General features: G+C 33.0%; 2 protein-coding genes across 2 annotated transcripts in view; both read right to left on the bottom strand.

Moving 5' to 3' along the window:
* Positions 1–912: 912 nt before the first annotated feature.
* Positions 913–17,980, bottom strand: LOC126815093 (zinc metalloproteinase-disintegrin-like MTP9). The gene is made up of 13 exons (XM_050540631.1): positions 17,840–17,980; positions 9,396–9,514; positions 8,926–9,002; positions 8,682–8,751; positions 7,922–8,111; positions 6,767–6,831; positions 5,997–6,080; positions 4,861–4,932; positions 4,381–4,550; positions 3,904–3,988; positions 2,505–2,635; positions 1,597–1,799; positions 913–926 (listed from the first exon to the last, which is right to left on the bottom strand). Exons 1-13 carry the CDS (start codon positions 17,916–17,918, stop codon positions 913–915), a joined length of 1,359 nt encoding a protein of 452 aa, XP_050396588.1. The 5' UTR covers positions 17,919–17,980.
* A 1,399-nt stretch (positions 17,981–19,379) lies between these two features.
* Positions 19,380–24,135, bottom strand: part of LOC126814392 (helicase-like transcription factor) — a 35,649-nt gene continuing 30,893 nt past the window's right edge. Inside the window, exon 25 of the mRNA XM_050539489.1 lies at positions 19,380–22,872. Within this exon, the coding sequence (XP_050395446.1) occupies positions 22,723–22,872 (150 nt within the window). The 3' untranslated portion in view covers positions 19,380–22,722. The remainder of the gene's footprint in view (positions 22,873–24,135) is intronic.

Genomic DNA, 24,135 nt, shown 5'->3' with positions numbered 1-24,135 from the left:
CCACCGAGTGTGATATCGCACGCAAGTCGACTTATTTTTATTATCTTTCTGTGGGAGGAAACTGGAGTCCTAGGGGTAAACTCAAGAGATGGAGAACGCCCCTATCTCCAAGCTACATACGCTAACACCATGGATCTAAACCCCGACCGCAAGCCCAAGCTGACCGGCCATCTAGATCACAAGACCATCCCAACTCCCCAAAACTGGTCAGCCAACTCATCTTTAAATACAAGACTTTCTGGTTATCTTTTACCCAGAAGAAAAGTCATCGGAACTTATCACTTACCTGTGAATCACCACAAGACAATCCGTTCTGTTTATAAATATCATCTGGACAATATTCACTGGCTCCAGAACAAAACTCAGCTAAATCACATTCACCATTAGGAGATCGACATAATGTAGCTGCTTCTTTAAACTAAAATAATATTAACAAATGTAGACACATAATGAAAGAGAAAGAGAGGTAGGGGTCTTTAGCAGTGCGAGGCAACCGGAGGACCCGGAGAAAACCCACGAGGTTGGACAGGCGACCCTACTCCTTGTCACGTACAACCAGGGAATCAAAACCCCTGTAGTGCCGTTGTCTGGGCTAGATTTCCCTCATAGCACACTGTATGGTGTAAGCTCATCTTCATTATCCCAACTGGTGCAGTAAAGTAGGACGTTAAACCCTGTTTTATTTCATTTGAAAGGTGTCAATTAAGAAAACATGAGATTAAAACAGCCTTGAATTACAAATAATTAGAGCACAGATTAAACCTAGGCCTTAATAACGTATACACTATTATGTTCCTTAAATATTTATCAAATAAATGACTAGTACAAACCTGACAAGTATCAATGTTACAACATCGTCCAGTCCCACAGGTAGCTTGTGCTATCAATTTACATGTAGTAGCATTACAACATCTATTTGCACAATCCTGTTTCCAAAAATAATCAAATAAATTTATCATGCATAAACATGCAGAAAAATTCTTACTAGCCCATGCCAGGTTATACCTTATTTGGGATTAGCAAAAAAAAAAGAAGAAATAGACTCAATCAACATCCCTTGTCTACCAAAAACTTAGCCAAATTGGTTTCCATGGAAACACAATAATTATTATGTCTAAGAATTTCTAATTAGCACAAGGCACAACTACTTTACCATGTTGATATAAGTTTCCTAAAGATATCCTGATCGGTTTATGTGACATACTCCAGAACATAACCGAAGAGAAGGAAGGAAGAAGCCCATTTCAATATCTCTCTATAAATAGTGCTAGATAATAATTATGAGAGAGAGAGTGAGAAATGGGGTTTAATGTCCACTCGACACAAACTAGGTGATTTCGGGACTAACATATGGTTCAATTTTATTTCAATAATTTGCTTGTGCATAGGGGTCTTTAGCAGTGAGAGGAAACCGGAGGACCTGGAGAAAACCCACGAGGTTGGACAGGCCACCCTTACTAATTATGAGAATAGATAGTCAGCAAGTAATTTTGAGCATTTTGTGCGAGGCCATTTTAAATAGTATGTATATCTTGAATATCGTTATGTGGCATAAAAGGAAAACACAAACTTTACCTGAGCCTATAAGCACAGAACGTGAACTGAAAACGTTAAAACTTATTCGAACCTGAGGTAGACCACAATCACATATTTCTCCTTCTTCTACCAGACCATTACCACATACGGGACCAGCAAATATCTTTTCTGGTTTATTACGTAAACAATAATCCATTCCAATTTCAAATGATTCTTGTAACGCTACCTTAGAACATGACGACCATTGGGTAGGACTGGTCGATCTGGAAAATAAAATAATTCCAATTTGCAAGATCAGCGTGGTTAAAATTAAAATCAAGCTCTACACGATTATTATCATACTCATTTCATCAGTAACTATCAAACTCATTGGGTTTTTAACAGCAATAGTGAGGTTCCGCAGGCAGTACGAACTACTAACAACGAAGTGTTTATGTTCTGACATCATGACTTCGTGTGATGTCATTGACATAAGCAGCTTTTGGTTTGTCCATTTTCTACAAAGAAATCAGGAAAAGTTTGTGGTCAAAAAATGAAATTTTTTTGCGGTATTATAGAAAGATAGAACCTTTACAATTCAGTAGAAGGTTGATACATGTAAGTGTCAAAGTGGTCGGTAAGTGTTCTGATTTTGGGCAAATTTTCAGGCTGTGAAATTTTTTTTTTTCGGCAGTCGGCGATAAGAAACGCATAGCAATGAGCTTCTTGAGGACTAAAATTTGATTTGATTTGATACTTTTTATTTAACCAAACTAAACAGTGTTATTTCTTGATCACATGGGTAATTTTAAAGCAATGCTTGGGGGTTTGTTAAGAAAGATAAAAGAACACTTGTCTAATATGTATAATAAACCAATGACTATATTCAAAATAAATTTTCAGTGTTTTTAATCTGCTCAATTAATAAATGTCGTCCAGATGCCTATAAGTTCATCATTAAATACCTTCGTTAAACCTAATCTACTCACCCACTGGTTGCTGCCATGATACATTTATTATCTGGACAATGACAATATGAATCATTATCATGTTCCATACCAAAACTATGACCTAATTCATGAGCTACTGTTGTAGCTAATGTTGTTAATCCATCATAATCCTAGAAAGAGAAATTAATCAATATTTTAATTGGCTATCATTGAATTGACTTACTGTAAATCAAGAAAGTAACGAATCCTTTTATTAATAAAAGCTGAAGAGAGTGGTGTGCATCTTTATTGAAATTACTGCAATATTCTGAATATCACTCTGATCTAAAATTAGTGGCTTCTTTTATGTTTCAAGAAAAAGAAATGACATTTCACCAGACATTGATATTAGTGGGAAGCTATTTTAGCTGGCAGGATGAAACTATGTGCACAGTTTTATGTTTTTGGATCAAAAATATTTCTCATAAACAGGGATTGAAAGTTGAGTAAATTCTGGACTTAAGTCTAAGAATGCTTTGTGAACTAGGGACTAGGATTTGATCCAGGTGTTAGCGAAGAAAGTTCATTGGGATTTTACCATGTCAATGATGTAGGACGGAAGTCTTGGCAAGAAAATTAGTTTTGCTTTAGGCCAAAAAAAAAATGGGTTCTGTTTCCTGTAACGGATGGAAAATAGGGTAGGGCTGGTAGATAGGGTTTTTTTGATTTTTTTTTTACATTGTTAGATCTAGTAGATGTGCCGTAGCATAATATTCTGTGCGAAAATCTTCAATTTTATGTTAGGTTGAGTCGGCGCCGAGGAACATAAATAGATTGGTGGATGTTTTGTTTTAAATACCAATCAAGCGGATCCTATCCCCCTATTTGAAATATACGTTAGCTTGTTTTTGTCAAATTGCGTACCGTTACTTATTAGAACGAAGGTTGTGAGGAGGATTATGGCTTTTCGGGATGTGCAGTGTTAAATCTATACGAAACCTGTAGTCTCGATTTTCACGTCAGTTAGCAATCTCACGTCAACAGTATGACAGTTCTTAATAATCGTTCGCTGTACAGTACTCGCTTATTCCGATCGGTAAATGCAGATTCACAGAACGATGACATTTATATCCATTTATAGCAACAAATAATAAAGCCATTTTCACGAATCCGGTAGGCTTAGAGTATTTTGAACGGTCGCACGTTGAACAAAAAAGTTTTTTATTTCCCTGGACACTAAAAAAAAAAAATTGAGTCGGCAGGTTTTGTAATGGGTCGGTCGGGTTACCGGAAACATAACATTTTTTTTTTGGGCCTTACATATAGTTCTCAAATGGTACTTTTGACATTTACAATAATAAATGTAATTTTTATAGCACAGGTTTCATAAGTTACTAAACTCAGACCGCAAGAAGGATATCCTGTTCTTTTCAAAATACAAATAAATATTGTTACTCACATAATTAACACCTCCAGAAAATTGAAAAGTACAAATTCTTCCTTTGATGGCTTTACCTACCACTCCTTCGTCAAACTTTGTACCACTTTAAATATAAATTAAATAAGAATAAAACTAACTATTATCGGCTCATCATTATAACTAAACATAGCATAATATTACACATATACAGGTCACAATAGACTACAATTACTGTTTATTAATGAGCAACGTTTCGACAAGGCTTCTCTAGTCATTATCAATCAATCATTATCATTGTCACTGACCCTACTCCTTGTCACATACAAGTACAACTGGGAATCTAAACCACGCTAGTTGACTCAATGACAGACCTTATGATACAGCGTGCATGTGCAAACCATTCGGCCATCTAACTCAATCCCCCTCCCCCCCCCCCCTCGATTCGTAACAGCAAAGTTATACCTAAATTTATTGACTCTAAACAAAATCTGGATTGAAGGCAGAACAGATACTTACGTGATTAATTGTGCGTTATCGTTGGTATGGAATGGATTAATACGTTCTCGTCTATACCGTAGAAAATTTTCTAGTGTGATGTCTGGACTCGGTGTAATCGATATTAAATCCCGATTTTCCCAGACTTCAACACCAACTAAGGCTACATAAATATTTAATGATCGATACAACTGAAAATAAATAAATATTGGACTTGTTTAAAATAATCTTTTAAATATTCACTGGGGGTGGGGGGTCATTATGTGATCATGTGTTGACAACACTGCATTACCATTTTTTCCTTCTGAGTAACATATTTCATTTCTTTCATTGGGGCACTGTTCGGTCCCTGCATGACACAAGTCAAAATTGTTTTTTTTTTAGTTTTGGTACAACTGAGCAGAATTACAGATGTTTGATTTCCAAATGGGCAGTAAATTTTTCCCACTCAATTAAATTCTATGGATGTAATATTATTATATATAAAATATACTAACTTACCCTACTGACGATATTTACAATATCTTGAGATCTCTTTATTACATAGCTTGAACTAGCATTATGATCTAAAAACTGAAAGTAGACAAAAAATATCAATTACTAGTTCATATTCAATGTTACTATTTTAGCATTTATTGACTTTCTCAATTTTTAAGCTTTAATTTTTCACAGCTTCATTCATGCTAAAATGTAATCAAATTGATTTATATAACACTAGCAGTTGACCCTGCATAGCATGGGTATAATGATGAACCGAAAGTAGCATAACTCTGAAACAGTAGTATTTAATTTCATGACCACTGTTCAAAAATTAATCATTATACATCAATAATCGATTGGGTTGTTTATTTTTTAACAGTGATCGAGAAATTAAACGCTTGTAAATTGGACACTCATTATCAAATTTGAATGGTCAGTTTTAAACTGGACACAAGTACAAAATAGATGATTTTTCATGATTTTAAACAATTTTTACAAATTTTTAAACAAGATTAAATGATACCCGGGTTACAGTGTTTACTCCCCCACAGTACTGTGGATGAATGAGATCCACACTGACCTGTACTGTTCCAGGGATTCTTCCACTCACTGTTACTACTTTAATAACGAGTTTATTAATTGTAGTCTTGGAATTATCTTTATAAATGCTGAACCATTCAAAGATTCAATTTTCACAATATTGTAATTTACAAGGACTTAAACATACATTATGCAAGAGCTAAATCTGCCTACTGCAGATCTTTCTGTAGGCCTGAAATGTTATATAAACTATTAATTAGACATTAATTAACACTTATCCAGACCATAATCAACTCTAGATGGCATCTTATGTGTCGGATTTTCACTGGATTTGAATCTGTTCTGCTGCTCAGCGCTCATTGATGATTAAATCCAAAAATGGATAACCGAGACTATGTTTTTTATCGTACCGACTTTAGTAATGATGATCGAGTCTAGGGCTAAATTTCAATCGCTTGTAATTCGGTTCAGAGTGGAGCAATTTTCAGCATATTCCCTTTACATTATCTAGTTTTTAACTATTATAGTTAGAAAAGGCAGCTCTTTATCTCATCTTCCATAATGTATCTTTAAAAGTCCATCAAATGAAACTCCGAGAAGTTAATGTTTGTACTCACTGTTCTCTTATCATTAACTAAATATAACTCAACAAATCTGGTATTATCATTACCATCGTAAGGTCCTTTAACACTTCTACGTTTCTGTAAACATTAAGATAAAATAATTATATTATAAACAAACTGGTCCAGGAAAGTATTCAACTACTTGTTATCTGTTTCAACAATAGGTTTAGTGTTGTGTTGTAAATATAGCTCAACTTGTAGAGAACTGCAGTCTTTTTATGCACTACGACCATACATACAGTGTGGAATATTACTATACAAATGTTCAGATTGCTATTATACCAAGTTGCAGTAACAGACTTATCCATTAAACATATATCATGCAAGAGCTAAATCTGCCTATTGCAAGCCTTTCTTTAGGCCTGAAATGTTATCTAAATTATCAATTAGACATTAATTAACTTATCCAGACCACAATCAACTCTCGATGCCATCGCTAGCTTGCGATATTTACTGGATTTGAATACATTTTGTGATGGATGTTTTATCTTCAAAATGGATAATAGAAACTTTAGTAATGATGATCGAGGCTAGGCCTAAAATTCAATTGCTAATATCTCGGTTCAGATTGGAGCAATTTTCAGCATATTCTCTTTACTTTATCTATTTTTTAATTATTATAGCAAAAACTGTCAGCTCTTTATATAATCTTCCATAATGCCCCTTTAATTAATTAATTTCATTAAGATTAACACCATTCATAATAATTCTATTTTATACAAAGTTTTCTTGTTTTAAAATATCACATATAATATAAAACTTACCCTAGAATGTAAATCTCTGGAGTTTATTATAGGGTTAAAGTCCATGTGACTACCATGATCATTACCTAAAGACAATCAAATGAAATGAAATGAAATGGGGTTTAACGTCCTACTGTTTTGCTCCGAACTGGGCTAATGAAGACGGGCATACGCCATACAGTGTGCTATGAGGGAAATTTTGCCCGGACAGCGGCACTACGGCCTACTCTTATATCGAATTCCCACTGTCAAGGGATCTTTTACGTGCACGCCAATGTGTACACAGGACCTCGGTTTTTCGTCTCATCCGAATGACTAGACAGCTGTCCTTGTCAGGCCCTCCGTCCTGCATCACTGACAAGGGGAAACCACGCCGGAAAATCTGGATGAACTTTCTCGGCCAATGCAGGGATCAAACACCCGACCTCCAGGCTAGCGAGCCAGCGCCTTACCCACTTAGCCACCGTGATCCCCTAAAGACAATCAACACATAACATTAATTAGAAAAGAATTAATGATGTCATCTTTCTTCAAATATACAATACAATCATTTCTTCTTTAGATTAAATGAAATAGAGTGTAATGTCCTACTTTTCTGAACCAACTGGCTAGTGAAAAAATGCATACGTTATAGGTTTGCCCAGATAGCATTATTTCTGCTGACTTTTCAGCGGATTCCAACTGTCAAGCTTTTTTTTACATGCACATGTCCCATTGGAAAGATGCGTTTTCCTGTGAAACTTAGCGTGAGTAATTTTGTATATGAATTCCTATAAACAACATGAATAAACAGTTGGATGAGATGGATATAGAACTTTGAAATGTTGCGATTCTTCAAAAAAAAACAAAAAAAAAAGTATCAAGTTTTTCTCGAAGGATTGTACTACGATAACCAGAATATTAGTTGTTCAACAAAACATGTAAGCCTGGAAATAAGGCACCTGTCACAGACAATGGCAGGCACAGATTCAGGCTTTGTCAGACACAAAACCTCTGGTGCCTGTCATTTTGTCCGGCACTGCTTTGTCTTTTTTATTGATATTATTAATACATGTCCGGCACTAAGTTGAAAATGTCAGGTAGTATTTCATTAATGCCTGACATTTTGTCAGGTACATCTAAAACCATTATTTCCAGGCCTAAAACATGAAATGGCTTACTGAATACTGTACTCACCACATTTAAATAAATTCTGTAGTTTATCTTTATCTTTGTATATTCTATGTTGTTTATTATATTCTTCTATATGATACGTATCTATATTATCTGATACTAATCCGTGAATTATATTATCACAAGTACTTATAGCTACTAGAGAATTAACATCACCTCTTACATTACCATGATAAAAACAATGATTATTTACCTGAAACACAAAAAAAATTATATTTGTCTCTTGTAGTAAATTCTTATAATTTCAAACCAAAATCAGTTATATTTTTGGGTTTTTGTTGTCAAACTACAACAATTCAATATTTATCAATAATTTCTTGCACAAATCAGCTATGCTCAGATCAGAATGAGCTCATTTTCAAGAAAAGGAAATTCCTTGTTTTGTTAACATAAGAGTAACATAGCGTCAATTTCATCTTGAATTTGATCACACTTCATATCAATAGTACTATGTCTAATATCAATACTTTATATCAATAGTAGTATACTTTATATCTATGCTGTATATCTATAGTACTATAATTTATATCAATAGTACAATGCTTTATATCAATAGTACAATGCTTTATATCAATAGTACCATGCTTTATATCAATAGTACCATGCTTTATATCAATAATACGTACTACGCTTTATATCAATAATATGTACTATGCTTTATATCAATAGTACTATGCTTAATAGTACTATGCTTTATATCAATAGTACTATGCTAAAGTTTGATAACTACCAAGTGCTACTGTAGATGTTAAGAAAGACTTACTTGAGGTTGATGTTTATGAATACCGAAGGAATGATGGCGTTTTTCTATATAAGAAGAAGAAAACAAATGTCTGAAATAGAAAATAAAACATGTGACTGGAGGTAAATATGATTATCATTTTAATTGAATGTTATATATTTAAATAAGCAGATTTCATAGAATCTTTCCATAAGAGTATATTTTCATAATGAACACCTATTTGAATGAATAATCTTAATAATACGATAATAATAATAATACTTACTTATTTAGAACTAAATCCAGTATAAATCTTCTACCAAATGCTTTAAAGTATATAGTTACATTTCTAATATGTTTATTCTGAAAAATGACAAAATAAATATAATCAAAAACAGCCATCTTAAATTGATTCTTAATTAGTGTGCAATGTTTTCCATTCCAATAAATCAATTACCACTATTTGATGATAAATTTAAGAAAATATCAAAAAATATCAAATGTGGAAAATAAGAATGGAATGGTTATTAATGACATGTCAACACAATGCTTCAATTATTTGGAGACAGGTATGTTTATGTGTGAAATGTGAGAGAGAGGGAGAGAGAGGGAGAGAAATGGAGTTTAACGTTCACTCTCTCTCTTTCTCCTGTCTCTCTCTCTCTCAAACAACTTGACACACTTTGTTTGTCAGCCTTGCCAACTCATCTCCCAACAAGTCAGAGCTGATCTTGAAAAATTGTGAAGTATACTTACACCACGTAATGTCGATGAAATTCTACGTTTTTTATAAAATAATTGTGGTTGAATTTCTTCATAAGTTTTAAATGATTTACTTCCTGGAAACTGTTTTCCTTCAAATAATAATCGTCCATCTGAAAAAAAATAATATATGTATCAGTTTTTATAACAGGTAAGGTCTGGGTATAATTTACTTTCAGAAAGACAGATATTGGGACAATACATGTACATAACATACATGTAACTGTCATTTTAAGAAAGACAGGTTGCCAGTCAATGAAATAAAGGCACACAGCAGACAAATCTTCTAAGCCGTCCATAAAGCTTGTAGTGTGGCATTATCTTTATTACCCGTATTTCTATGGAGGCAACTGGAGCATTTACAAGGATCTAAAAACTGATCAATGGCAATAACACCTGATTACGTTCCTATTTACTGTTTGACTTCCATTCATAATTAACTCAAAAAATGGATAATCGAGACTATGTTTTTTTTTATCCTACCGACTTTAGTAATGATGATCGAGGCTAGCCCCAATATTCAATTGCTAAAATCTTGGTTCATAGTGGATCAATTTATCAATGGCAATAACACCTGATTTATTTACCAGGGGTAATTAAAAATTGATAGACTTCTTTTTAGTGCTATCATAAACAAAACAAGTAATGGAATCTCATTTGATTAAACTCTATTATCCAGACTAGAAACAGATTGTTTTATGTGTGTTTTAATTCTTGAGGGACTCCTTTACTTTAATGTAGCTCTTTGAGCATGCATACATGTAAATGGACTGAATATTAAAGATACATTAGTTTAAGATACATTATGGGAGATTAGATAAAGAGCTGGCAGTTCTCACTATAATAGTTAAAAATTAGATACTGTAAAGGCAATTTGCTGAAAATTTCAGTCAAATTGATTCACTATGAACTGAGATTATGGGAGATAAGATAAAGAGCTGGCAGTTCTCACTATAATAGTTAAAAATTAGATACTGTAAAGGCAATTTGCTGAAAATTTCAGTCAAATTGATTCACTATGAACTGAGATTATGGGAGATAAGATAAAGAGCTGGCAGTTCTCACTATAATAGTTAAAAATTAGATACTGTAAAGGCAATTTGCTGAAAATTTCAGTCAAATTGATTCACTATGAACTGAGATTATGGGAGATAAGATAAAGAGCTGGCAGTTCTCACTATTATAGTTAAAAACTAGATAGTGTAAAGGCAATTTGCTGAAAATTTCAGTCAAATTGATTCACTATGAACCGAGATTTAGCGATTGAATATTTGGGCTAGCCTCGATCATCATTACTAAAGTCGGTAGGATAAAAAACATAGTCTCGATTATCCATTTTTTGATTTAATTATGAATGGAAGTCAAACAGTAAATAGGAACGTAATCCAATAAACATCACAGGCTAGCGATGCCATCGAGAGTTGATTATCGTCTGGATAAGTTAATTAATGTCTAATTAATAATTTTGATAACATTTCATGCCTAATAAAAGACCTGCAATAGGCAGATTTAACTCTTGCATAATGTATGTTTAAGAGTTTAATAAATAGTTGGTTATTCGTGTCATAATAATTCAAAAATAGATGATAAAAAAAGAAAATAATGAAAATTTCATTCAAATTACATGTACTTCATTCTGAGTCATTTTATTACTGTTTGTAGTTTTGACAAGATGTGTGCATGGTGCTAACCAGGGCACTGGTATAATCGGAACTTAGCCTCGCTTTCCCATTATCAAATTAAATTTTTAAATGGCGAACCGTACTAATCTAGTTAAAATCTTGAGTACCTGATGCCATTGAGAGTCGATTATGGTCTTGTTTTGTTAATACATGTTTAATTAATAGTTTATATAACATTTCAGGCCTAAAGAAAGACCTACAATAGGCAGATTTAGCTATTACATAATGTATGTGTAAGCGCATTATAAATATACATCCTCATTATTATTATGTACATGTACATTGTACCAGCAATCAGAGGATATGTTTAGCTATTTGATTAGAGTTGCCTCAGTAACATAAACATCGTGCATTAAGTCAATCAACTTCAGCCTCTAGAGAATGTCTGTACAAGATTATTCAAAGTGATTAAGGAGTAAGGACAGTAACTCTGAAAATCAATAAGTTTGGTCACCTCATGAAAATAATCTCTGTGCATGAGGCTACAACAATTCGAATTTCTGTTCTTTGTGAATTTCTAGGCTGCGACCATCACTGATAAGGATGACATTGATGCGACTTAATGAGCCACAAATATTAAATTAAATTCCAAAACATTTTTTTATGTATTAGAAAAATAAATTAAAACGTTTTAAGTATTAGTAGGTAAAAATTATGTCCTATTTTAGTGTAAGTGGGTATTAAAATGAGTAAAAGGCGCCATTCTGCTCGAATCAGTAACGTCTTACATGTATGTAAACAATGCACGCGCCATTGAGCCAATCATAGACGCCGCGTGAAACAGATTAGGATCTTTTACGGGCACGCCAATGTGTACACGGGACCTGGGTTTTTCGTCCCATCCGACCGACTAGACAGCTGTCTTCCACTACATGAAGATTTGACCAGCTGTAGTGGGAGGTAGCATCAGGGGTCATAAAATGGCTTTTGACCCTATGATGTCACACATCTGACTAACCAATCAGCGTTAATGTTCCTAGTGGGATAACCACACTTCCATTGACCACACAACAAGAACTCACTGCAACTGACCGTTTCATTGGATAATACCTTTATCAACCAGAACACAGGTTAGTTAGTAAAGACAAGACAAACGAAGTTTTGAACTATACACAAAATAAACGGAACAGGATCTGTGCTTTAATCAGATTGCAATGATAGTGAAAGGTGCTTTATTTGCTGGCTTGTATACATGTACATGCATGTCAGTCACAAAATGACCTAGTTTGTCACCCTACTTTTCTCTCTCTCTTCTATGTTATGCCTTTAGCCATGTCTATTTTGGTTATCAAGTAGTTTAATGATGAGTTAACAGCTGTTTGTATCTGTGTTTTAAACAAATATAATAAAAGTTATTATAAGGTGATAATTGGTAATACAGTAACATATTTATACACGTTTTATTCTACTTCTCTTGTTTCCTCATCAATAATCAATCAATCAATCAATACAGATCAATGAACAAACATGCAATGTAAAAGCCATCATTATAAATAGTTTTACTTTACCAAACCTAACCTAATGATTTGGTATATGGATTAGTCATTCTATTTTTACTAGTTTTCTATAAGCCCATGATCATCAATAACTTATTTTCCAACAATATCAGTTCAATATTCAACATTTATTAAGAAAACTAAACCAAAATATCACTGATTGATAATGAAGAGGATGTATTTTACATTCACAAGGAGATATAATTTAATAGCAATTTATTATTTATTTTTCTAATTTAATTGATATTTAATTTCTTTTAGAGCCTAAATTGATCAAATTTCGTCAATTCTTATTTATTATATCTGATTGACACTGTATAATGAATACTAAAGTATAGTTGAAAAACTATTGGAATTGGAATATTTGTGTCAGCACTGAGGAGAGAGAGAGAGGGAAATTGGGTTTAACGTCCACTCGACACAAACTAGGTCATTTTGGGACTAACATATGGTTCAATATTATTTTAATAATTTGCTTGTGCACATAGGGACTTCAGCAGTGGGAGGAAACCAGGGGAACCGGAAAAAACCCATGAGATTGGACAGGCGATCCTACTAGCACTGAGAAGTATAAAAAGTATTATACATGTAACTATGTACAAAAATACTACATCCTCCTAGTCCTATTATACAGTACAATGTACATGTACATGTAGTTTCGATGTTAGACCAACTGCTATTCTACATACAATACATGTATGTGCAATTCATTTTTCTTTTTTTAACTCTTATTTTCTTAAAGAAATATAAATCCAAATCCCACATCTAAGCTTTGTAAAGTGCCACTGGCTGGATTTTGTTGGGCTGTATAAATGAATAAATTATGATTATCATATATAAAGCTCATTTTATCTGGTTGTACAAATCATCAGACCATGACTTGAATACAAAATTTGAACTAAATTCTTTAAATAACCTCTTAAAATCTCTATTCTTTGGAACCTAAAATTGACAAAAATTGGTCAAAAAGCACAATGTGGATGTATATCATGAATTGATTTACATTCCTTTTTTTAACTTTTGTTGTCGTTTCTAAATAGGTTTTTTTTTGTTGTTGACATACCTGTGTACATGAGCAGTCCACACTCAAATGATTGGATGGACCAATAATTTGTGTTTTCAATGTCAAAGAAAGGGATTTATTGAGTTTGAGCTTTACACCCTTTAATTCATAAACCCTTTTCCATCAAAATATGGGGGTCATGGTGGCTAAGTGGGTAAGACGCTGACTCACTAGCCTGGGGATCAGGGGTTGGCTGAGAAAGTTCATCCAGATTTTCCGGCGTGGTTCCCCCTTGTCAGTGGTGCAGGACGGAGGGCCTGACAAGGACATTAGCATGCATGTAAAAGATCCCTTGACAGTTGGAATATATGAGTAGGCCATAGTGCCGCTGTCGGTTCAAAATTTCCCACATACATGTAGCACAATGTACGGTGCATGCCCATCATCATTAGCCCAGCTCGGAGCAGAACAGTAGGACGTTAAAATATAATGTTTTCAAAAAACTGTATGTACATATACACATTCATGTCATTTTAGAATGTATTTGATATTGCCAATGTGTATAAAGATTTATTTATGATAACCTTACGTAAATCAATAAATTAGTCATTTCAAAGTAGGAATAAATCACTTGATGACTATACATTAATAACATGTAAAATAAAAAAAGAAATATTTATTATTAATCCTTTGATAGTCACTGTACATAAGAGAATATCGACATATAATTTCCATGCCCACAAGGCTACCCTACTGTCTTAAACATTCCGCATCCATATTTGCCCTCATAAAATATATTTAGAAGGAAATGACCCTGCCTAGAAACACACTTCAAGAAAGATTTCAAAAGAAAATACTCCTGAACACATATGATATATCGGTTTAAATGAGCCTCCTACTTACATTTAGAATGACACCTGACTCATTTATAAGATATCTCATTAGAACCACAGCCATTTTGAATGTAAATAACTCACAGCATTGTTTTAACTACAGTTGATTAATGATACTGATAAAACATCAAAGAAAATGAAAGTTGAATTATTTTAAAGAAACATAACAAATCTAGTTGTTGATCAGTAATAACAGTACATTTAGACAGATTTGTCAATTTATTGTTGAGATACAGGCATTTTACGATTCTGTATATGCAGCTGTAAATAGTGGGTGTCCTAAACGATGTTTGGGTGTACTTACTTTCAAGAACATCTGATATCACTTCTCAATTGAGGAGTTAACAGATGTTGTAACCGTCTTGTGGTACCGGTAGCCTACTATGGTATTCAAAGATCCGTCTTTAGTGGATAGTTACTACATGTATATACTTACATGTGTGCAAGTCTTGGAAATCAGGCACATGTCACAGACTTTGTCAAGTACAAAACATCACATAATGTATATAAGCCTGGAGATGAGGCCCCTGTCATAGACTTTGTCAAGTACAAAATATCCCACAATGTACATGTATATAAGCCTAGAGATGAGGCACCTGTCACAGACTTCGTCGAGTACAAATTAACACAGCTTGGAAATAAGGCACCTGTCACAGACAACGTAAGGCACAGATTCAGGCTTTGTCAGGCACTAAGCCTCTGGTGCCTGTCGTTTTGTCCGGCACTGATTTGTCTTTTTATTGATATTATTAATACATGTACATGTCCGGCACTAAGTTGAAAATATCAGGTACTATTTCAGTAGTGCCTGACATTTTGTCAGGTACATCTAAAACCGTTATTTCCAGGCCTGAACATATAATTATAATATATACATGTACGTTGTGTGATAATTTGTCTGACAAAGGCTGCGTCCAGGCTCGCAAATCTTATGCCTAAATATCAAGAAATAGGCTACATTTATTTACTTTGTCTGAAACTTTTAGAATGATCTGAAAAAACTGATTATGTAAATCCGACACGGAATTATCATAGATTGAACATGTTGTATGTCAGTCCCAAAAAGACAGATGTATTGTACTACTGTGTTGATGAGTCATTAACCTCCATTCCTCCTATCCTTTTCAAACATCTGGTATAATCTATAGTCAAATTAAATTAAATATGTGTCAACCTACTTTTATAACCTGATTAAGAATCTGACTGTTTTAATTAAAACTAATTAGATCATGTGATTATAATGTCAATTAATTTGGAATACATGTATTTGTACATGTATGATTATATCAGTACATCCGGAGTGACGGATCAAAATTTAACATTTCATAAAACAATAAACATATTTTACTTTTATAAGTTTATTATATGTACCAGTATGTACTAAAAAATCAAAAGACATATGTAACAATAGACATATCATGTATTTAAATAATATTGCATGACCAAATCAAACCAAACTATTCTAATTGTCAAAGTGAGAGTGCATTGATGTTTTTCAGTGTATTTACATGTAATAATAATTAAACTGGGTGATGTGAGGTCAATTGTTTTGCGAATGAACTCAAAATCCTGTCAACATTTTATAAAACGTGAAGGAACTGTATAGTATACATGTAGACTTCATTAACAAGACTGACAATCAAATACATGTACTAATGTACAAATGAGTCTTTATGACAGAAGCTATTATTCTGATAGTAAAATGCACTTCAATGAATCCAGGATTAAAGTAGTACTTCCTCACATAAAAGGATGATGAATCAGTAAAGAGTACATATATAAATGTATACGTAGCAGTTCAATCATTTTTTTTCTGTCACTTGGTCCAAAATAAATTTGTTACCGTACTCAATATCCCAGCTCCTGGTTATGTCCAGCCTTACATTATTTGTTGTTTTCTGTATTTTGTAGATTACTGATATAACATTTTTCTTTACTCTGATGATTCTTACCCCTAGCTATAATTTAAGGACTCTACAGTTAGTTCTGCACCCTGTCCCATGCTGGAAAAACTATATTTCAGCTCAGGGTAAAATAGGAGCCAAATGGTTATAAAGTAGGGGCTCAAAATGTGGCTGAAAAGTTGTGTATCATACATTCCCCTTTATTAACTACATTTTATACACCTTGTACAAGCATCTATAAACTTACATCGTAACTTAAAGGAGCAAAGTCGCCAATATTTGGGACATACAAATTGACACAAATGGGTCGCAACGCATATAATAATGTTATATGAATGTATTTAACCTGATTTAAATTCAGTCCAGTCGTTTTCGTTTTTACTCTAATTTTAAATCAGTTATGTTCGGCGAAATACGCCAGCCAGAAGTCTCAATCGAATGGTAAGCCTTTAATGTCTGGTTATTCCAGTCTACAGTGCTAGTATTTATTGTACATGCTCTCCAGATAAGAATATGACGTAACCGTTGACATGACTTGTGGAATATGTCTAGCCTCATTCTCCGAGTCCCTTGTTACAAAAGGTGCAGAAAAGCATTATGGTACATGTTTTGTGTACCAGTGGTAAAATGTTTATTTTGTCTTAAATATTGGATATCAAAAGCCTATCATTTCCCGGTAAGATCAAAACATCAATGTTGTTTTAAATTGACAATTCGTGTTTTCAATGTCGAAGAATTTGGATAATAATAATACCGTGTTAGAGACTTAGCTACCGTACTTTAAAAGAGCCAGTGTCATATTGGACTGCCTGTGCTTAGTTCATGTACTGTTGGCTGGGCCAGTACAGCACCATCTACATTGTATTACACTCTTTTCACTGGCAGTTTTATGATCTGTTGAAATTTAGTTATTAGCCTACCCAATCAAGGTTTTTAACCATTTGTTTAGCACCATACATGTAGAATATGACCTGTTTCTTCACAGTACATCACTACATGTGTTATGGTTATTTATCATGGGCTTTTGAAAATTACAAATTTGTAATAATTTTCTGTGAGTGTGACACAAGATCTAAATATCAATATTATGGCTCTCAAATTTTGATGCCTGGCAATGGCTTTTTACAAAGTCTAGACTAAATTTTTTAAATTCCTTGTATTGTTTCATAATTTTTGGAACTATCAATACACATGTAGGCCTACTTACAAATGTATTAAGGCCTGTATCTTTACAATTTGGTTTTTCATCAGATTAATATTTAAAATTTGTAGACCAACCCTTAATCATAATAATCTATATGGGATAGACACATACCTTTGGCTTTACCATAACAAATGGATTATTTGATAGATTTGAGACGATTGTGACCTCCTTTCAGGAACCGTCGTCTTTGAGACTTTCTCGAATCGATTCCAAAGTAATTTTTGCGTTCCACATAAAAATAACACTTATACTGTACCTTCGTGGTGTTGTGTGGCAGCTAACGTTAGTGTATAAGTCAAACTTAACACAGTTAAATAGCTAACTGTCAGCTCCATTTCTTCATTATGCTCACATTACTTCAGGAGTGGATTGAATTAGTCACGGTTAACAAGATATAAGATTCCAATATTAATAGCGACGAAACAAAAACAGACTGGTATGATCAAGATACACTTCCGATAATGCCCACTTCCGATTTATGCCATTCGGCTCACCAGATCCGAAGCGTGCCGGATAACAATACGTCACGAAATAGAGCAGGTGCTCTTTTAACCCAGTTTTGATTATTCTATTGTTCATTGACTAACGCGCGGTATTTAAAATTAAAAACAAATATGTTATTTTATCATTTCATAACAAAAGAAGGGAAATTCAACATTTGGTAAATTTTCTGTTTAAATGGAATGATCGTGATTAACTTGAGGAATTTAGAACCCATTGTAAACTACAATGTTTTAAAAGGAATATTAATCCAAAATACTTAAAGGGGCAAGTCGCAAACTCAATGTCATCTACAGTCTTCAACATTGCAAACATGACTCATTGGTCGATCTAAATCAACATTGATGTTCAATACACAAAAACTCATAAGTAGCTGTTTTTCCATAAGTATAAGTAGCTGTTTTTCCATAAGTATGTGTTTTTGTGTATTGCTCTATCCAGTTACTAAATGCCTCTAAAAGATTAATACATTGATGTTGTTATTGTACCGTGAAAAGATGGGCTACTAATATCCAATATTTAAGACAAAATGAACATTTTAACATTATTGCTGTAGACTGGAATGACCAGACCCCAAAGACTGACATTCAATTTGGACTCTTTGCGTATTTCACCGAACATAAACTGATTAGAAATTACAGTAAAAACAGAAACGATTACATGTATATACATTCATAATACATTATTGTATGCATTACGACACATTTTTGTCCATTTCTAGGTGCCACAGAATAGCGATATTTATGATGAACTGAAAATTTCTTTTGAATCCAAGACAGGATTTTCTACCCACAATGATATGCCAGTAATCAATTTGAATAAATTTTAGCATGGATTTTAATAAAACCAGTTTTTGCAAGATTGTAACATATAGGGTCCATGATTCTACAAAGTAAACAAGTGATTAACTCTGGTAGAAATACATGTAATAAATGGAAAGTGTTGAAATTATATTAGACCACAATAATCTGAACAATGCATATAGGTCAGTAGATTGAAGATCACAATTTTATTCCACAAAGTGAGCAAAGGGCTGTAATTCTGTAAGTAATTGACAGAAACTGTTGAAATATAATGACTTAAGTGCAAGCCAATGTAAACACAGGCCCCCCCGTCCTGAACCACTGACAAGAAATAAACCACACTGAAAAGTCCTGAGGGAATTTCTCAGTAAACACCAGGATCAAACCCATGACCTCCTTGTTAGTGAGCCAGCTCCTTACATATCTAGCAGAAACCTGGCGCTGAGGTTTATCATGAGATTTTCTTTTTTTTTTTATAAAGAAACTCAATACTTTTCACTTGTATATCGTTTAATATGATTGTAACATGAACACATTGTATAACATCATTATTATTCACCGTAATTATTGAATAACATCATTATTATTCACCGTAATTATAATATAGTATGATTATAACAGAACACACTGTATAATACCATCATAATTACAGTGAATTATAATATATAGTATGATTATAACACATTGTATAACATCATTATTATTCACCGTAATTATAATATAGTATGATTATAACAGAACACACTGTATAATACCATCATAATTCCAGTGAATTATAATATAGTATGATTATTACACGAACACATTGTATAACATCATCATAATTACAGATTATAATATAGTATGATTATTACACGAACACATTGTATAACATCATCATAATTACAGATTATAATATAGAGGATGCATATATAGTATAACAGAAACAAGTTGTATAACATTATAATTACAGTGAACTATAATATAGATCACGATCAGGGCTGTATTAATATATAGTATAACACCTCAGTTTATATAAATGTTGAATATAATATTGTTAAATTGTCTTGCTCATGGATGTACTATAAATGGAAGGTTGTTATTCATTATTGATCATTGCTTGATAAAGATACCTGTAAGAGGATTGAAACATTGCATGTAATAAACCAAGAAGTAGTAAATCCATAAAGTTGTGTTATTATGAAGCTGAATACTTCACAGTACATATTGATATTGAATAACACTATGATTGAATAACACTATGATTGAATAACACTATGATTGAACCGAGAAGTGAACCAGTTCCTTACTCACTGAGCCACCTTGGCTCTGATTTAATATAAAAGCTTTGGTCTAATGTACGTAATTGCTGTAAATAGTGATGAAAGAACAAGGGTTATGTTAATGCTGTATATATATTGGTCTATGCAAGAACAGGGATTATGTAAATGCTGTATATATTGGTCTATGCAAGAACAGGGATTATGTAAATGCTGTATATATTGGTCTATGCAAGAACAGGGATTATGTTAATGCTGTATATATTGGTCTAATGCAAGAACAGGGATTATGTAAATGCTGTATATATTGGTCTATGCAAGAACAGGGATTATGTTAATGCTGTAATATTGGTCTATGCAAGAACAGGGATTATGTAAATGCTGTATATATTGGTCTAATGCAAGAACAGGGATTATGTAAAAGCTGTATATATTGCGTATTAGTAACAAATGGCAGCTTTGAGCTTACATATAGCCAAATGTTGTGTTTATATATACATGTAGATAAATGCTGTGTTTATATGGTATATTGATATAGCATTGTAAATGAATTTGGAAGAAAACCTTCATTTTAAATAAATGTAGTTGGAAGAAAATATTCATTTTCAATGATAACATATCTTAAGACTTGATATTACACATGCAGAAACAATAGAAACATAATACACAACAGTATGACAAAGATAATAAAGTAAGGTCTTAATTAAACAAATAAAAGAAGTTCCCCATTAAAATAAATGGCTAATAAAGATGGGCACATGCCATCCAGTGAGCTATAAGGGAAGTTTTCCTCCGACTACGGCACTATGGCCAACTTTTATTTTAATTTATAACTGCTAAAAATATGATTAACATTGATATGGGTTAACCATTAAATGGTCACACAAACACGACATGGTGTTTTATTTTTAATCCATTTCACTGAAGATTGGGGAAATGGGAAATGGTCAATATCTTTTTCAGACATTTTGCTATCACAAGGTTGACAAAATAAAAGCAAACTTGACATAAATGCATGAATCATCTTATCAAGACAACAAATTTACATTTCACATATAAAAAAATATCTTAAATATTAAATATTCAAGATACAAACAGAAAGCACTGATCAAATTCAACACTATAGTATAACATACAACATGGTTTTATTTCAATATATCAATGTGAAATGAAATGTGGTTTAACATCTATGTCTTTTCTGGGAATATGTCATGCTTGTGCTATGAGGGAGGTTTTGCCCTGACAGTGGAGCTTATTGTTTACTCTTATTTTGATGACTGTCCGGGGATCTTTAACGTGCTGTCAATAGTATGTACACATGTAATATTGGTTTTTCATTCCATTCAAACAATTAGACACTCTTCCTGGACCACTGCCCAAAGGATCTTTCTTGGTCATGTCCACTCAACACAAACTAGGTCATTTCGGGACTAACATATGGTTTAATTTTATTTCAATAATTCCCTTGCGCATTGGGGTCTTTAGCAGTGGGAGGGACCTGGAGAAAACCCATGAGGTTGGACATGCGACCCTACTCCTCATCACGTACAACCTATCACCCGAATGAACACGCGGTCTCCTGGTTCGTGTTAATGAATCAGCAACATACTAACCAGGCACCATGGCTTCCAGAAGTTTGAAAAAGACTACTGGTAAAAAATACAAAATCTTTTGAAGTCAAAGTCAAAGTAATCCTTAACTAAATCACACCAAAAAAACAAAAATACTTTAATGGCACAAATTACAAAATAAAAAGAATAAAAAAACAACATAAAACAATCTCAAAACTCAAGAAAATAAGATCTAAGACTCATCTAATTGACTCTTGAACACTGAAATTACGTCACATGTTTAAAACAATATATTAAAACATCCACATAAAATAATGCTGATAATCAGAAAGCATCAATTTCTAAACTGTAGCAATAAAAACATTTTAGCACTAGAATTTGGAAGAACAAAAACATATGGATGATGAATAAAAAATAATAATTGTAACATCTTTATCAAAATATTATGTCACTATCTTCGCAGTAACTGGTAAAATTTCAGCCGATAAAACTAAATTTTGTACAAGAAACCAGCAAGTATGATATCTTGTAATTGTTAACATATGATATTATAATGACATACATATTGCAGCCCTGGAATTAATGATTTTAGTTGTCCCTGAAAACTGTTTTATTTTCATACAAAAAAAAACATAATATTTTTGTGTGGTATTTATAGGTTGCATGCATATATCTTGAAATAACAATTTTAGTTTTACCTGACTAAATGTGAGGCACTAATCATCTAGTACCTGTACCATTAAAAGCACAGATAAAGGATAAATCTGCATCAGACAAAATGTCTGGCACCAGAGGAATTGTTCCTAACAACGCCTGAACTGGTGCATTACAATGTCTGTGACAGGTGCCTTAATTCCAAGCATGATATTATTTAAAGCTCATTTGTGCTGTATATAACATATTGCTAATATACATTTTAAAATCAAACTCTTCAAAATTAAAAGTCTTTTTAATCAAGACACCATACCATGGAATGTAGTAAATTAAATGTCTGTGTGTCCTAGTCTACATATCAAGAAGATTTCTGATATCTTGCACACGATTAGCACGTCTTTCATTGGCTGATTGTTTTTTAGAGAAAGCCCCTTGCATTAATTCTCGTTTACGATCCTGTAGTTCCAACATCTTTTCTTCTACGGAATCTTGAACAATAAACTGTAATATATTACACAAAATAAGAAATAATTAAAAATAAACTGGTTCCATTAAGAAATGAAATGAAATGGTTTTTTTTAAATGTCCTTCTTTCTCAGCCAACAACGGAAGCGAATCCGCAACCTCCAGACTAGCAAGTCAGCATCTTACTCACTTAGCCACCGTGGCTCCCTTGTTCCTTTAAGAACACAATGAGTTAGTATTTAACCCTAGACTATATAAAATACAAAGCAGGGTGTTCAAAGAAAATTGTTGTGGATTGTTAAAGATACATTATGGGATATTCGGTAACGAGTTGGCAGTTCTCACTATAATAGTTAAAAAGTAGATAATGTAAAGGCAATTTGGTGAAAATTTCATTCAAATTGATCCACGATGAACCGAGAACTAAGCGACTGAAATTCCCATAAGCCTTGGTCATCATTACTAAAGTCAGTACTATAAACAGCATAGTCTCGATTATCTATTTAATCGTTTAATCGAGAAGGAAAGTTATGCAGTAAATCGGCTTACAATCCACTAAAGATCGCAGGCTAGCGCTGCCATCTAGAGTGAATTATGGCCTGGATAGGTTAATTAATGTCTAATTAATAATTTAGATAACATTTCAGGCCTAAAGAAAGACCTGAAATAGGCAGATTTAGCTCTTGCATAATGTATGTTTAAGTGATTTGTCATCAAGTAGGACTGATCAAGCTGGATTATCAAGTTCTAAATCTTAATATGAAAAACATACATTAAAGCAAGAATTTCATATTTTCAAAGAAAGTCAAAACATAATTATTTCTATGTCTTTTGCTAAAAAGGTTGTTGGATATTCAGCGCTTTATAAATAGATTATTATTATTATTATTATACGATCATAGGTATCATTCTCACACTTAAAAATCATTCAACCCAATAGAATAGCTATCTTAAACGTTTGAATTTGAAGTTGAAAATGCTATTTTTGCCAATTTCTCAACTGGCAATAGTGAATTATAGGATTAATAGGATTATTCTTTAACAAGGTAGGACTTTTTATAGATACCATCTATTTTAAGGCTTTATTTTGATACATTTTAAAAATATAACTTAAAAATATGAAATTGCAACTTTAATGAAATGAAATGGGGTTTTACGTCCTACTGTTCTGCTCCGACTGGGCTAATGAAGACAGGCATAAGTCATACAGTGTGCTATGCCCTACTCTTATATCAAATTCCAACTGCCAAGGGATCTTTTACGTGCACATCAATGTATACATGAAACTTTGGTTTTTTG

The sequence above is a fragment of the Patella vulgata genome, chromosome 3 (genome assembly GCF_932274485.2).
Source record: "Patella vulgata chromosome 3, xgPatVulg1.2, whole genome shotgun sequence".
Lineage (NCBI taxonomy): Eukaryota > Metazoa > Mollusca > Gastropoda > Patellidae > Patella > Patella vulgata.
The sequence above is the reverse complement of the archived record's forward strand: the minus strand, read 5'-3'. Positions and strand labels throughout refer to the sequence as shown.

What these genes read in the sequence shown, in the direction of transcription:
- LOC126815093 (XM_050540631.1), bottom strand. Translation starts at nt 17,918, where the DNA reads ATGGAGCTGACAGTTAGCTATTTAACTGTGTTAAGTTTGACTTATACA. An exon ending in CCAGAGATTTACATTCTAGG is followed by an intron (nt 6,081 to 6,766) that starts GTAAGTTTTATA and finishes TAATGTTTACAG; the next exon opens with AAACGTAGAAGTGTTAAAGG. An exon ending in TTTCTGGAGGTGTTAATTAT is followed by an intron (nt 2,636 to 3,903) that starts GTGAGTAACAAT and finishes TTCTCTTTCTAG; the next exon opens with GATTATGATGGATTAACAAC.